General features: G+C 40.8%; 1 protein-coding gene across 1 annotated transcript; it reads left to right on the top strand.

Moving 5' to 3' along the window:
• Nucleotides 1-88: 88 nt before the first annotated feature.
• On the top strand, nt 89-16,488 carry ADSL (adenylosuccinate lyase). The gene is made up of 13 exons (XM_083573815.1): nt 89-367; nt 4,714-4,917; nt 5,616-5,660; nt 6,484-6,563; nt 6,827-6,998; nt 7,468-7,514; nt 8,197-8,287; nt 9,060-9,129; nt 11,333-11,480; nt 12,779-12,869; nt 14,334-14,423; nt 15,523-15,699; nt 16,334-16,488. Exons 1-13 carry the CDS (start codon nt 224-226, stop codon nt 16,418-16,420), a joined length of 1,446 nt encoding a protein of 481 aa, XP_083429941.1. The 5' UTR covers nt 89-223; the 3' UTR covers nt 16,421-16,488.
• The last annotated feature ends 380 nt before the right edge of the window (nt 16,489-16,868 follow it).

The raw sequence follows: 16,868 nt of genomic DNA, 5'->3' as shown, positions 1-16,868 counted from the left end.
AGCAGCAGGGGCCGCTGCGACCCCGACCTTGCCCCAGTCCAGTCGCGGCCGAACCGGAAGGGGGCCGGGGATGCCGGAGGTGAGGTTGAGTTGGGGGCGGGCCTGAGGGCGGGACCTCTCCGCTCCCTTTATTACGGTCCTGGGGCAGCTCCCTCCCTTTCGCCTGCGGGTTGCAGCTGCTTCTCTCGAGGGTGTCGCTTCCCTGCGCGGGACCTTCTCCACGATGGCCGAGGAGGATCCTTTCTGCCGCTACCGCTCCCCTCTCGTCTCGCGCTACGCCAGCCCCGACATGGCTTTTAACTTCAGCGAGAGGAAGAAGTTCAGCACCTGGCGGCGCCTCTGGCTTTACTTGGCCAAGGCTGAGAAGGTGGGCGAGCGCGGGTTCGTGGCTGTGTCAGACCAGCCCATTAAGTGGAGAGGCCCCTGTCCACACACACACACCCGCAATTTAATGGGGGTTGTGGCATTTGCAGTTTTACTGACTCTGCCACACATACACAGAGCTAACAGATCTCCTTCTGCGCAACAGGTGAAGGGGCAACATGCCTGTTCTGTTTGACGCCACTGTTTGCATACCTACATGTCCTTTATACTTCTCTGTGTGTGTGCACATCTGCCCAGTTTTGTTAATAATGCACTAGAACTGGAGAGTCACCCACTGAAGCTGAATGGTAGGCAGCCAAAATTAATCCCCACCCCCTGCCCCTACTCAGTACCGTGGTACCTCGGGTTACAGACGTTTCAAGTTACAGACTCGGCTAACCCAGAAATAGTACCTCGGGTTAAGAACTTTGCTTCAGGATGAGAACAGAAATTGGGCAGTGGCAGCGGGAGGCCCCATTAGTTAAAGTGGTACCTCAGATTAAGAACAGTTTCACGTTAAGAACGGACCTCCAGAACGAATTAAGTTCTTAACCCAAGGTACCACTGTGCTTAGTTAAACTAGGGAATTTGCTGCCACAAGAAGGTAGTGATGGCTGCCACTTTAGGCAGCTTTAAAAGGGGATTTTACCCATTGGTAAGGGTTATGGCTGTCTGTGTATTCAGGTGATATTGGATGTATTATGGCCTAAAGGATCCGATCGGATATAGCACAGCTTTGAATATTGATCCCTGGGAAACAAGAGCAAATGTGTTGTTATGCTCGCATCTTGTTTGTAGGCATCCCAAAGACATTGGGTTGGCTTCTCCAAATTGTCGTGTTTTGTTAATAACACTTTATATAAGTTTTTGATACTGTTGCACAGTTGTAAGGCTATATTGTGCTTAGCAGCAACGGTTGCTCAGAAACAAAATAAAAGGAGCATCACCACTTAGAACTGTGATCAAGCAGTATACAAATTGCAGAAGTAAAATCGTTGCACTCGACTTCTAAATTTAAATGTTTTTTTACTTTTGTGCAACACTGTAATGTGTGGTACTTAGGTCTAGTAAATGTGCTGTGGTTCTTCATTTCTCATCAGATTCTAGGATCCTATTCACCTGGAAAAGGTATTTGGCTAAGAATTCCAATGTAACTTTTTCATAGGTGTTTGCTCATATTGCAAGTGTCCATTGTTGCATCAGGATCCTTATGCAGAGTTACATTTTTGCCATTCTCATCTGATTACAACAATGTGACAATGGACATTTGCTAAAATGGTTTCTAGAAATGTACTCAGAAGCATACTGTCTCTGATCATGGAGGCAGAACATATTCATTGAGGCTAGCAGCTATTGATAGCCTTTACCGCTATGAATTTGTCTAATCCTCTTTTTAAAGCCACCCAAAGACTCTTCTCTTCTGATTACCATTCTCGAGGTCACTGCAGAGGTGGTATGTTGTAAGTGTGTGCATTTCAATGCAATTTATCAGTCACCAAGGGGATGGAAGCAATATTCCAAACATGTTGGTTGCACAAACCTCTGTACGTCACTCTAAACCATACAGAAGATACAAGGTTGTTTGCTTAGCCGTAGGTAACATTTCATATGCCCCATCAGCCCAGAGGGGATTGACCCTGACTATCAAGCAATAGCACTTTATCTCATGTGTATTATACCTCACAAAGTGATTTTGTCAATCAAGAATAAACAAAGTGGATTTTAGCTTCTGATCCAAATGTTAAACTATTACAACTCTTAGTGGGATTCACTTACCCTCAAAAAATCTTTAAATGGTACCATGTGGTCCTTAAAGTATCCTGATCCAAGTTTTTCGGAACTTTCTAGATCTTTTTTTTAATTTTTATTTATTTCTGACAACCCAAAAGTATTAGTAGCAGGGTGCTACATTGTACCATAAAGAAACAAACAAAGAAAAAGAAATTGTAACACACCAGTATACATTGAGGCATCCATGTTTCCCAGGCTAGCATGGGTGGTGACTATTGCATGTACGTTCAAAGCATAAGAAATAAAATCCTGCCTAATGATGTAGAAGTGTTCTGGGTTCTCCCATTACTCTGGAGACACACAATAACCAAAAGTCCATAAGTTCTTATACCACAAAGACCAATGTAGATTTTTTCTAAGCTTTCCATAGCTAGATTATTGAAAACCTAGCACCAGCTAGGATCCATGTCAAAAATTCTTTAGTGTGACAAGCTTTCCTATTATCAGTCCACAAATTCATTAGTGACAGTTGTGGATAAGCCTGAGCAGATGATTTAATTATTTTAAGTATTTCTTTATAAACTTGGGATCAGAATTATGAGAGCAGAGGGCATTCCCACCAAAGATAGAAAAATATTCCCCGGAGCCCACAGGCCTGCCAGCAATCCTGTATTGATTGCGGTATAATATGAGACATCTGCACAGGTGTACTATTCCATCTGTGCACAACTTTGAGCATTCCTTCACAAATAATGGAACAGATAATAATAATTTTGAACATTTAGATCTTTCTCCTAGTAAAGCATAAAGCGAACCAAGGGACGAGTGGTATGCTCTGAAAGCTCTTCATAAATAATAGAGACCAGTTCTTTATCTCTGATAATAGAGACCAGGACTTGTGTTGATATATAATCAGCACAATAACTTTGAACCTGGCCCAAGAACATGTGGGAAGCCAGTGCAGATGTTTTAACAAAGGTTGTCACTTGCTGAAGTACAAGATATCATAGTAGCTATGAAGTTATGCCATATAAAGTTTTAGAGTGTGTGATTTACAACAAAGGGCTCATCTATGCTTCTCTCCACTTTTCTATTATTATTATTTAAAAAAAAATATTAATTTTGTATACCACCCTTCATCTGTAGATCTCAGGATGGTTCACAACATAAATTATAATATAAAAGACACAAAATACATAATAAAAATAAGAACAAAAATACCCCAATATTCCCCCTTGCACAAAAAGGGCATTGGATTTCAAGGCAAAGTTCTCTTTCCAAGCGCTCCCCCCCGCCATGCCACTTTCTCTGTGAAAACCAAATATTTATCGCTACATAACAGCAAACGGCAAATGGGTGAGGGTTTCTAGATCCTTCACCTTACGATTATTTTATTATATAGCAGTGTACATATTGCTTTACCAAGTCACATAAGCAAAAGATAGTTCTCCTATCTAAACAGAACCATGTTTTCAGAAAGCATGGCAGATGTTGTTGTAACATATCTTATGCTTTAATGTGAGTTGGGGAGCCTGTTATTTTTATCCGTATGTTCACATTCCTGAGGAGTTACAACTCTGGCCTGGATCTTCAGCTGGAAATGGAGAGACAGACACACAGCACCTGTTCGTTTCAACAGGGTTCTGTCAGATTGCTACTAACAATCCCCAATAGATCTCCCTTCAGTCCGACATGGGATATGATTAGATTTCTAGTTGTAGGGGATTCAATGTAGTGAAAAGTGTGTAACATTTATGTGTTGTTTACCTTTGTTTTTATATAAGCAACATTCCTGCTTGTTTTTTAATTTAAATTGCATTCACTGGGAACAGCAGCAGAAGGTAAACGAGGCGCCTAAGATTCTGCAGGCGGGTTAGGATAATAGATGTGATGTTACATATAAATCATGGAAAGGCAAAGCACAACTTTATTTTTCCTCTGAAAAATTGAAAAGGGTGTAAAAAGACGGTTATGGAGACTTTAGTCGATTACAGTAAATTCTGGGTAGTGTTTTCAGAAAGCCTAGCAGAGTCAAGTACAATGGCTTCCTTTAGAACTCTGAAAAAATCCTTTGTACTGTAGGTAGAGCATTGTAGTGCCTTTTCATACAACTGGGTTGACATTCAAGTTTGAGGCAACTCCAGTCTTTTTAGTCTGCTGTCTCTTTCCATTTTTAAAGCTATTTGGGACACTTACTGTCAGAGACACAACTGAAGTAACTGCTTGAATATCGAAGGTAGAAAATGAAATAAACTCTATAGTAAATCAGCCAAATTCAAAAAGAGAAATTACACAGTTCTTTTACGTTTTTATTTAAATCAAATTGTTGTGATAACAACAACGTAAGAATAACGTTTTTTCTAATATTAATTGCAGTGAAGTGTTCCTTTAAAATTAACTCATTTGGAACAGTAATACCCTTGGGACTTTGGATTTTAACCTCAGTAGTTAAAAGCTAATCTTGCATAAACTGGGCTTTTTGTCACCCATCCCTAGTTCTGAAAGTTGCATAAGAATAAGATCCCAGTCGATTGTGTAAATTCAGTGATCTTACTAGTGGGGGTGTCCTTGAATAGGGGGTCATGTGTTAGTTAACTTCAGGTTTTTCCCTCCTTGTAGTCACTGGGTCTGCCCATCACAGATGAGCAAATACAGGAAATGGAAGCAAAACTGGACAGCATAGATTTCAAGATGGCAGCTGAGGAGGAGAAGCGGTTACGTCACGATGTAATGGCCCATGTGCATACATTTGCCCACTGTTGTCCAAAGGCTGCAGGAATAATTCACCTTGGAGCAACTTCCTGCTACGTGGGAGATAATACGGTAAAACAATGTTATGAAATTGTTCTCCATAAGCTGGACTGAATCACTATACAGTGGTACCTCGAGTTACAAACGCTTCAGGTTACAAACGCTTCAGGTTACAAACTCCGCTAACCTGGAAGAATTACCTCAAGTTGAGAACTTTGCCCCAGGATGAGAATGGAAATCGTGTTCCAGCGGCAGCAAGAGGCCCCATTAGCAAAAGCACACCTCTAGTTAAGAACAGTTTCAGGTTAAGAACGGACCTCCGGAATGAATTAAGTTCCTAACTAGAGGTACCACTGTAATGGTTCTTTTCTATCCCTGCTTTACTATCTGAAATACCAAGCTTGTAAAGTATCAGCAATATTTTTTCTTTATTAAAAAGACGAAGATAAGTATGGTATAGCTAAAAATTCAAAACCCAGTAAAGTTCTGAGTGAGATAACGCCCCCCTCTCTCGTCTCTTCATTTTCACCCTCTTTGGTGGCACAGAAGTAATGCTGATCCCTTTGAGGCACAAGTGAATTTGAGAGTGACCAAAGTAAATGCTTGTGCACAGTAGACTACTTGATTCCTTGATACACAAAGAGAATGTTAGTTATACCCATTTGTCTTTATGGAAATTGCAAATTACCCTGAAAGGAGAGTGTAGATAAGCATGTGGCTAGTGAATAAAATTGTGACTGACTGACCGTTTTATTCCTTTTTTCTGTTAGGACTTGATAGTTCTCCGGGATGGATTCAACCTGCTTCTTCCCAAGGTGAGACGCACAGTTTTTAAGAGTTGGGTGCTATTGATTCCAAGTGGCTGTCTGCCAGAGTTAACTAGAAACAATTAGGAGCTGGCAAGACACTGAGAAAAAAGTACAGTGGTACCTCGGGTTATATACGCTTCAGGTTACAGACTTCACTAACCCAGAAATAATGCTTCAGGTTAAGAACTTTGCTTCAGGATGAGAACAGAAATTGTGCTCCGACGGCACGGCAGCAGCAGGAGGCCCCATTAGCTAAAGTGGTGCTTCAGGTTAAGAACAGTTTCAAGTTAAGTACGGACCTCCAGAACGAATTAAGTACTTAACCCGAGGTACCACTGTAGTTATTCTACAAGGCACCTGATCAGTGTTGGATTCCAGTTGTGTTCATACAGAGTTCATAATATAACATGAATTGATTTTATGTACTGTATATGCTCTTGCTTTATACACACACACACACACACACACTGTTTTCATGTATTCAGTTGTTTTAACTGTTTTATATATGTTCTGTTATAAATCCCTCACTCTGCAAGGGTCACACCTAAATGAAATAACTACTACTAGTAGTAGTAGTAGTAGTAGTAGCAGCAGCAGTAGTAGTAATAGTAATATAGAGGCATCATATTAAGTTATATATTTTTCTCTCCAAGCATTTTACAATTCTTCTTGGAGAATGATTCAGACTTGACTGTCAGATTCTCTCTCTGTATGGAATGAAGAACCTTGTATTCTGCCCTACCCTTCTTGAAAGCAGAATTGGATAAAAATGTAAATAATTATTTGGTGACTTCCCTTGTGTTTTCCTTCTTTCATTCAATCTTGCTAGCTTGCCAGGGTGATCAGCCGTCTTGCAGACTTTGCTGAGAAGTATGCTGACTTGCCCACCTTGGGCTTCACTCACTACCAGTAAGTAATTCATACAAATACTCATTTATTTCTGTGGATGCTGCTCCCATTTCTACCCCATTTCTTTTATTCACCCTCAGATCAGCGGCCTTTAATTGCTACTGTGCAAGATTAAACTCTAGAGAACTAAATGAATCACGGCTGTAAGATTCTGAAAGAAACTGTGATAGAAATGCTTGCAAAGCATCAAGTGCAAACACTGTATAGTAACATGAATGAAGCTGTACAGGCTTATTCTTGAGTAATATTCTGTGTTCTTTTAGGCCTGCCCAGCTGACCACTGTGGGTAAACGCTGTTGTCTGTGGATCCAAGATCTCTGCATGGACCTCCACAATCTTGAGCGGGCACGAGATGAGTTGAGATTTCGTGGTGTGAAAGGCACCACTGGCACACAGGCCAGCTTCTTGCAGCTCTTTGAAGGAGATCATGATAAAGTACGTATCCCCAGCAAGTGTCAGTTTTGAATTGCAATTAGTTTGGGAACACTTGACTGTTGTATTATGTGGTGGTAATCACAGGCTGCCATTCAACCTAAACATCCTGAGCAGTAGTGGAATAAATTATTGAAACAGCATCTAAAAACAGCAAAATCCCACAGCAAAACCAGTAAAAAAATAGTTCTAAATCAGCTGTCAGAATATCCATAAAGTGCACCTTATGCCCCAATCAAGAAACTAGCAAAGTTGCTTCCTGGGACATTTCACTCTAGGGCTTTTGCCAATATGAAATTTGCATGAGGCCTACGGAATAATTTTTATTTCTGTGGGAAGCAGACAGCAGATTGAGCATAGGGCAATATAGTGATTGCATCAGCAAAACACCTGTAGTGCTCAGAATGGCACAATCATTCCCACTTCAGCCACTGCATTCTGAGTGAGGTTCCTATCATATTTTTCCCCTGAGGTGGAGGAGCTGGACAGGCTGGTGACTGCAATGGCGGGATTTAAGCGGTATGTAAAAAAACAAAACCCCCTCTCCTTCCTTGCCTTTACTGCTTTAAGAACACAGAAATCTGCCTTTATACTGAGTCAGACCACTGGTGTTGTCTTACATTTAGTACTGTCATATCTGGACTAACTGACTGGCAGCATGGTTTTCCAGAGCTTCCAGCCTTACTTGGAGATATCATTGATTGAAGCTGTGATCTTATATGTGCAAAGCCTATCCATTAAACTGTGGCCCTTCCGCTTTCTTAAGATGAGCACCTCTGGACCTATGTATAAATTTGGATTCTGCTCTGCAATTAACATTCCTGCTGTTGCAGCTAACTGCTAGGACCTATTACGGGAAAGGTTGTTCTTACATAATCTACTCCATGATGTAGGTTTGTAATGGAACTTCCTCCCATCTTAGTCCTTTGCAGTCTTGCTCTTCTCCATGTGAGTGCATGTTTCGCCCTTTTTTTTGCTACCCCTACTGCATGTTAAACTGAATTGCACAGTCACACAAAGAATTTCTCTAGATTGTTTCAAACGAATACTGTACCTTCACTGGATCAGGAAGCAGATATAAAATGAGGGACAAGGAACCAGTTGATGTTGTGTGATATTCATTCCTTGTTGCATGCTCTCTCAATCTCATTTATAGGCTCTGTTAAACTTCATGATGCTTTATCTTTATGTTTGGTTTCAGCGCTTATATCGTCACAGGGCAGACATACAGTCGCAAAGTGGATATTGAAGTTCTTTCTGTTCTGGCCAGTCTAGGGGCATCTGTACATAAGGTAAGAACTACTTCAAATTCTATATTCAAAGGCACCACTGAGAATTCGGGCTCAATTGGATGCCTACATGAATTGCACAGCCACATAAATTATTTCTTTAGAGGTTTCAAGCTTCTAGAAACTGTGGTCACATTCTGATGTTTTGCTTTTCTCCTGTGTTTAACACAGATTTCTGTAGTATACCGGATATCTAGGAGATATCCTAGATCTATTGAATTATAGATGGCTGAAAAAGTGAAAGCGAGTCCACCATTCCTGCTGCTGCGCCTGCACTGCCTTGCCTCTCTCTGCCAGTAAGCAGAAGCAATGCACAGTGTTCAGAAGTTGGGAGAGTGACTCAGTGGGGGCACACATCTGGGAAAAAAGACTTTGGCAATCCCACCCACCAGTGAACCCAATGTGTTTTCACTACATGTGATTTTGGCTTTATGTGCTATCCCCAGAATGTAACCCCAGCATAAGTTGAGTGTCACTTGTATAATAGGCTTGAATTCAAATCTGTATGTTTTGGGCTGGAGAATATGTTTATAATCAGAATTTCTCCTATTTCCTTTAAAATAAGATGATGAATTTTTTTATACTATTTCTTTGTATCATAGACTCAGGGCTAATTATGAAATCTTGCATGCAGTAAGTCTGTGCCTGCATCTGAAATGAATTAATCTCTTTTTCTCCCCAGTGGTTAGTAAAATGAACCAGCTCCAAGATTTCTGATGGATATTAATGCTGCCCAGAAATAGTGTCTGAACTAATTAGAGTTGTTTTTCTCCAGATATGTACTGATATTCGCCTTCTGGCCAACCTCAAAGAATTAGAGGAACCTTTTGAGAAAGACCAAATTGGTAAGCAATGGCTGTAGAAACAGAATTTTGTTGTTTTTAAATTAACTTGTATTGATTGCCCTTTTGAAGTTGAATGATTGAAATTAGAATAAAAATGGAATATGTGTAAACATGTCTCAGAGTGGATCAGCTGGTACATTTACATCCCATTTTTATGTACAAGACAGTTAAGGAGTACATGCATGCATACAGTTACCAGCAAATTAAATTTCTGAAGCTACTGCTTTGCTAGCTATCCAACAAGTTGCTGTAAGGATTCTGAAACTGTGACTCCTGTGAGAAAGTGAGATAATGGGCTGCTTTAGATGTAATTCCAAACCATGCCCTAATGCTATGAAACTGAACAATCAAGGAACCTTGGCTTCACACACTACTCTCTGTCTTTGCATGCAGTGATTCCTCATTGCTTGTTCTGAGGCAATGTGGAAATCTATATTTTACACTTGTGTTTCAAACAAAGAATTAAAACCATAGTTTGATCCTGGTTTCCAGTCATGGTTTGCAGGCAAAGTACAAGCCACAGTTTGTCTCAAGACTTGTTCTCTGGAGGGCCCCAGACTGAAATACAGTGGTACCTCCACTAACCCAAAAATAGTACCTCAGGTTAAGAACTTTGCTTCAGGATGAGAACAGAAATCGCACGGCGGCAGCACGGCGGCAGCGGGAAGCCCCATTAGCTAAAGTGGTGCTTCAGGTTAAGAACAGTTTCAGGTTAAGAACGGAACTCTGGAAAAAATTAAGTTCTTAACCCGAGGTACCACTGTACTAAGGTCTTTTCAACCCCTTACTGACTTTTCTTTTGTTTTCAATACAGCTTTTTAAAAAAAATGTGATTAATTTATGTAATATATGGTATAATTGATATAATTTTCGCCATTGTTTACTTTCAGTCTCCATCGTGATTCTGTCTAGTTGGACTGTGCTTTATTGCTTAATTTTTGCCTTGTTCTTGGTACTATTTTGTATCACTTTAATAAAAATCCAAACTGTGGGAGGCAGTGGAAGACAGGAGTGCCTGGCGTGCTCTGGTCCATGGGGTCACGAAGAGTCGGACACGACGAAATGACTAAACAACAACAACAATAAAAATCCCAATAAAAATTATTGCAACCTCCTCCCAGAAACTACTACTATTATTTTATTGAATTTATATACTGTCCTATACCTGGAGGTCTCAGGGTGGAAACTACGGTTTATTCAAACCAAAATCAGTGTCAACAAGTCAGATTCAAACGATAGTTTTAGATCCCAATTTGCTAGTTAACCTTGGGTAGAACAAACCACAGGTCCCCAATTTTGAATATAATGTGAAACTCTGGTTTGTTTTAAAGCGAGAGTATGAGTTTTCACTCTTTTCCCTTCTGTGCAAGAGGGGGTAGTGTGCAGGCTAAAAGCTCACTGCAATCTGTTCCCAGTCTACATTGGGGTGGGAAACCTCTGGGCCCCATGATGTTGGTGGACTTCCATCTCCCACCATCCTTGGCCATGCTTAGGTTGATGGGAGTTGCCCAAAACATCTAGAGGGCCATAGGCTCCCCATGCCTAGCCTTAAGGATAGTAATTTTGGTACAAAAACAGCTGCTAAATTTAACTAAGCTTTAGAAGTAGCCTAGCTATGTTGTGCTCTATCCAACTTACCCCATGGGCCACCAACAGGTGGGAGGCCACCCCTTTTGTCATCTGATGTCACCATGAAGTTAGCCAACCTATTTTCCTTTGCGCCCCAACTTGAACACCTGAATCTATACATTTTTGTGTGCAAGCTCTGCTATCTGTTCAAAATTATTGATACAGTGGTACCTCGGGTTAAGAACTTAATTCGTTCTGGAGGTCTGTTCTTCACCTGAAACCATTCTTAACCTGAAGCACCACTTTAGCTAATGGGGCCTCCTGCTGCTGCCGCGCCGCCGGAGCACGATTTCTGTTCTCATCCTGAAGCAAAGCTCTTAACCCGAGGTAATATTTCTGGGTTAGCGGAGTCTATAACCTGAAGCGTCTGTAACCTGAAGCGTATGTAACCCAAGGTACCACTGTATTGTTGAGGATTGTGTTTGCTGATAACCGGAGCAACTTTTGTAGATGGTGAAAGAACTTTAGAAAGGCACACTATGTTTAACATTCTTGTTTTTTATTCTTTCTCCTTCTCATTTGCACACTCTTCCTTCTCCTGTTGCCCATTCCCCTCACCCCTCCCATTGTACAGGTTCAAGCGCTATGGCTTATAAACGGAATCCCATGCGTTCGGAGCGATGTTGCAGTTTAGCTCGTCATCTTATGATTCTGATCCAGGACCCCCTTCAGACAGCATCTGTGCAGTGGTTTGAGCGCACTTTAGATGATAGTGCAAACAGGTACATTCCTGATTCTTGTCGCTAGGTCATGAAACAGAGAGATTATTTCTTTGTTTTCAAAATCCATTTATAAACTGTGATGGGATGTTGAGCTGCTTGTGCGTAAAGTTCCTAGTCCCTCAGTGTTTGGCTAAGTCCACAAACCACTGTCTGTAACGGAGCTCCATGAGCATGGCTTCGTCAGTCGCTGGCAGAATCCGACAGTGGGCGTTTACGGAATTTCTTCCAGCATAAAAGCTCCTTGATGGAAACACGTCTTCTGGACTCTCTACGTGACAGTTTCCGGCGAGGAGTGGGTGTCCCTATAGGAGGTCCTGAAACCTCCCCGCTGTTCTCGCTGGAATTGTCTCTGAGCCATTCTTCCGACTCGCTTTCCCTTGGAGCTCTTTCTCTCCCCCTGCTGGTTCCCTCCTCCGCTGATAAGTCTCTCTCAACCTCTGGGAGCCCTTGCACCACCGGTTCTTCCGATGACAGTTCCCTGACATAAACTAACAGATCTTTCTATGATATTGTGAACTGCACCCAAAATATTAAACATACTTACTTGGAAGTGAACCTCTGTGATTTCAGTGGAACCTTTTTTAACAAGTATAAAATGTACAAGGCCACTACTGAAGGATGTAATTTCTGAAAGCTAAGCTGGAGGTGCAGAGGATTCTTGCTCATTTTGCCCCCATTGGATTCATGTGTGACTCAGAACTTGGATTTGTGGATTAAGACACATAATCAATGAACAAATCTATGCCTGCTTCTGTAGTGTACTTAGGAGTTTTAACGTTTCTTTAAAACTTGACCAGCTACTTAGAGCAGCCAATATCTCCTCCAAGGCTACACAGTAAAGAATCTGTTTTAAAATGCTCCCATAAAGGAACTGTATATCACAACATGCAGAATTGTACAAAGAAAAAGATGGCTGTTCCCATGCAACGAAGGAAGTGTTCGGTTCCCCAAGTAGCTGTAAAATGTTGACAAAAGGGGCAGCCCTTGGACCATCTCATCATAAGCAGTTATTTCAGTAAAACGGGGCAGATTTTTAAAATTAAAAACATCTATCCATAAACTGGATGCCATGGAGTTAGTTTTGTGAATACACAAAACTGACACAGGACAGAACTGGGATGATCCGTCCACCCCAACAAAATGTTCCTTAAAACACTGCCTAGTGTGGAAAATAGGAAGAGTAAGCAAATTAATGAGGAAAGGAAAAATAGTACTGAACTGTTTAAAAAGTCCTTTCTGTGGGAATGCTGCAAATTCTCCCTCCCTCCAATTCTGGTACTCTGTGACTTTTTCCACAGGCGCGTGTGTTTACCTGAAGCCTTCCTCACTGCTGACATAATACTTAGCACCCTGCAAAATATCTCTGAAGGTCTTGTGGTATATCCCAAGGTAAGAAGACTCAGAGGAAGTGTGAGCTATCTCTTACTCCTGTACTGGCGGTTTTCAAACTGTTTTCTGGAAAAAGCCTGGGGTCCCTTGGAAGCTTTTCAGGGTGTTGTCACCTGAAACACAGCTTGCTTCCTGTTATCAGTCTTCCCTTCATAGCCACTGTGAGTTGAATATGTATTTTTAATGCACACTTGGTTAACACAGGGGTGACAGCAAGGACCAACAACCCTAGCCACAACTCCACGTAACTAAGCATGGACACACACACACACACACACACACACACACACACAGCAGGGCTTCCTTTGCAGACATGAGAAGAGTACTTTAAAGACAGAAAATTTCAAAAACGCTACCATAAATCAGCACCCACTTCCAGCACTGGGCATGTATGAGGAAGGAAATAGCTCAGCTGGTAGAGCATGAGACTAATCTTGGGGTTGTGGGTTACAGCCCCACTTTGGGCAAAAGTTTCCTGCATTGCAAGGGGTTGGACTAGACGACCCTTGTGTTCCCTTCCAATTCTATAGTTCTATGATTCTAAGCTTTTACAAACAATCTGATTCATGTCAACTGTTAAATTCCACTTAGCTACATAGTCGAGGTTTTACAGATGGGTAGGTCACAGTCACTATGAGGCAGATACCCGGTGCAGGTCCAATCTAATGAATGCTGGGCACAGTTAAGTATGGGAACCTCTATCCAAGGGATTAAGATAGCAGTTTCAGGAGTCTGCAGCAGGTTTCAACTGTGCACATTCCCAGTGGACTAGCTTTTATAAGAAGAACCCATCCCCTGAATAGTTTTTACTTCTCTTGTAATATTGAGAAAAAATCATTTAACACATAACTGTTTAAATTAATAAATGCATGTGTGGCATTTTAAAAAGTAAGAGCAGGCATACAACTCCCTGAAGTATGGTGGTGAGACAAAACTGACAACTTGAAGCATTTTTAAAATTCATTCATTACTATATTATTTTTACTCTGAACAAGAGTGGTAGCTGGCTTGCTCCACAGGAGTGGGGAGAAGTTGTTTTGACTTCCTGTTTTAACATTAAATCTGTGTGCGTCTGTAAGGAGACAGTATTTTTTTTCTTCAGTTTTAATTAGGAATGAGCTATTAATATTCATGAGGTGTAGCAGAGTTTGGAATGATATAAAATTTGAGGCTAATGAAGGACATGCCATCTAGCAGTAGAAACTGCTTTCTAAATGATGAATCTATTTGTCCTTGTATCCCAGTCTTATCTATTCTGACTGGCAACAAACAGTTCTTCAGGGACTTGGGCAGAGGTCCTTCTAACGTTCTACTAATCTGGGGCCTTCTCTATTCAAAGCATGTACTTTTATTGCCGAGCTGTTATCTCTCCCCTGAATAAATAAAATAATGAAGAGTAACATAGAAACTGGATTTTCCAGTCCATTTTGTAAATACTGTACTTATATTTGATGTTTGATTTAGGTTATTGCGAGACGTATTCAGCAAGAGTTGCCTTTCATGTGTACAGAAAATATTATCATGGCTATGGTGAAAGCTGGGGGCAATCGCCAGGTATGCATCTAACTGTAGGCTCTCATTTACAGGCCCTTAAGGGGACTTTTCATGCCAGGAAGTAGAGGGGTTGGAAGAAAATTGTGACACCAGTATCTTGAACTCTTTGCTGTTTCACAATCTAGCCCTGTTGTTATGCACATCCTCTTTCTCTCATCATGTTGCATATTTCTAAATTTTACAAGTTCAGCTACCAGGGAAGGCATTAGTTTTGTTTTATCACCAGTTTTAGTGTCACTATATTAGTATTTAGAAAGCAGAGATGGAACATTGCAATGTGCCTATCTTTTTCAAATTATTATAATACTGAATGAGGATGCTTTTGGAAATAACTTATAAAATTCAGCACTGACTAAGGTTGCTTAAACTGTGGTTCAGCACTAACTCGTTCACTTCTTTACCCAAGATCCCTGCTGCCTCTAGACTTGTTTTCTTAGTATCGTATGAATGTTAGCGATTAGACAAATTGTCACCCTGCACATTTTTTTAAAGAGAAGTCTGAAATAATTTTTGTTTGTTGCATTGTTTGCTGCTACTTTTATCTTATTTCTGTACTTGTTATGCTCCCTTGATGCATCTAGAACTGAGAAGTTATTGAGACAATATTCTGCAGTGATCGGCTACACAAAATACTGAAAGTTTCAGAAGAGGATGGAATTTTGCTATTTCTTATTGCAGTTTGTGTGTAATTAAAAAGAGAACTATTATGAATGGACTGAATGATAAAAAGACCCACTGAAGAGAGAATTCAGGCATTGCAACAATTCTGTCACACACAGTTCAAATGTTGTTCATTTCCAGGTAGCCCAGCTTAGCCTCTTTTTGATGAGTTCCTGCACTCCATCTTAGGACCAAGACCAATTCAGATTTACTATGGCTTAAATACTAAGCCACTTCCCCCACTACGCTCTTTTCCCTCTTCCTCCCGGACTATATTCTGACATTTTGGTTGGCCTAATAGATACAGCCCTACAATGGATTTTGGATTTTTTTATCGTGAGCCACAACTACATTAGCTTTTTGTAAATCCTGTATATGATACTTAGGATGTTTACCGTGTTTGCTGATGGTTTGTAATGTGATGTTGACTTTTTCATAGGATTGTCATGAGAAGATAAGGGTTCTGTCCCAGCAGGCAGCTGCTGTTGTGAAGCAAGAAGGGGGTGATAATGACCTCATTGAACGTATTCGTGCAGATCCTTATTTCAGCCCTATTCATGGAGAACTGGAATCTCTTTTGGAACCCAAATCCTTTACTGGACGTGCTTCCCAGCAGGTAAGAACAGGAAAGTTCTTATGAGGTTGCCGTGGACTCTAGTCCACCTAAAGCTTTATGTTCTCTACCTGTGACTGTTTCTTTCTTTGTCTTCCTTTGTAACCTTTCTCACTCCATTTGAAAAAAATCATCTATTACTCCTTGTTTTTGTTTCTTCTGCCATAAGCTCCCCTGCGAATGAACCAGTTTCCCCCTCCTTATTCTATTTAGACGTTTCCTTCATCCATTGCTACCCAACCTTCCTCTAACTACATATTCCTGACTTTTTATTTTTGCCTGCCCCACTCTGTCTTACTGATTCAGTGCAGATTGTAGTACAGTAGCCTGTATCAGCCAGTTCTTCATTTACCCGTTAAGAAAGCTAGGCTTTTAACAAGAGCAGTCTGAGAAAGATTCTTGGCATATCTCCCATATCTGGAATAATTCACTTTCTGTACTTCTAACATTTCCTTTTCGTTGTTAATGGTGTGCTTTGGGTGGGGACAAATCTAGTCTTTGCCTTATCTGGTTCCTGCGTGTTCTGAGTTACAGGGAAGTGTGCAGAATAGAGTAATTGGTTAATATGCTAAGGCTAAACGAGTATTTGGTCCAAATTATTCTTTTAATGCCTTTTTCCTCCCTTCTTCCATAACAGGTAGCAAGATTCCTAAAAGAAGAGGTCTACCCCATTCTTACCCCTTATAAGAGCAAGATGGATGTGACAATGGAGTTGTCTCTTTGAATTAGTATTCAATTATTATTTCATCAGGGTATTTGTGGGGAAGATAATAAAATATATTTCAAAACAGACGTGATGTGTGAACTGAGTCTTCGAGGTTTCTGTGGCAAGTCTAGGAAATCTTAAGGACGTGTAACACTTCTGGGAGAAGGATATGCAGTTGAATTAAAGCTAAAACTTGTATTGCAATTGTCATGGGGCGTGGAGTTGGAATTTGCAAAAGCAATTGTTGTTTGAAGTGGGAGATCTGTAGGATAAAGTGTAGTGTTTCTTGGTGTACAGTGTCTTCAGCTTCCTGGCTATAAAATGGGAGTGGCTGACATACAAAGAGATGAAGCTATTTTATGGTTAGACTGAGCTGCTCTGAAATTATAGAGGTTGGTGCAACTTCAAAGAGTTCATGCACACAAACAAATATTGGACTCTTGTTATAAATCACTCATTTCATTCA

The sequence above is a fragment of the Podarcis filfolensis genome (genome assembly GCF_964270895.1).
Source record: "Podarcis filfolensis genome assembly, chromosome: 10".
NCBI classification, from domain to species: domain Eukaryota; kingdom Metazoa; phylum Chordata; class Lepidosauria; order Squamata; family Lacertidae; genus Podarcis; species Podarcis filfolensis.
This window is presented reverse-complemented; position numbering and strand designations above follow the sequence as displayed.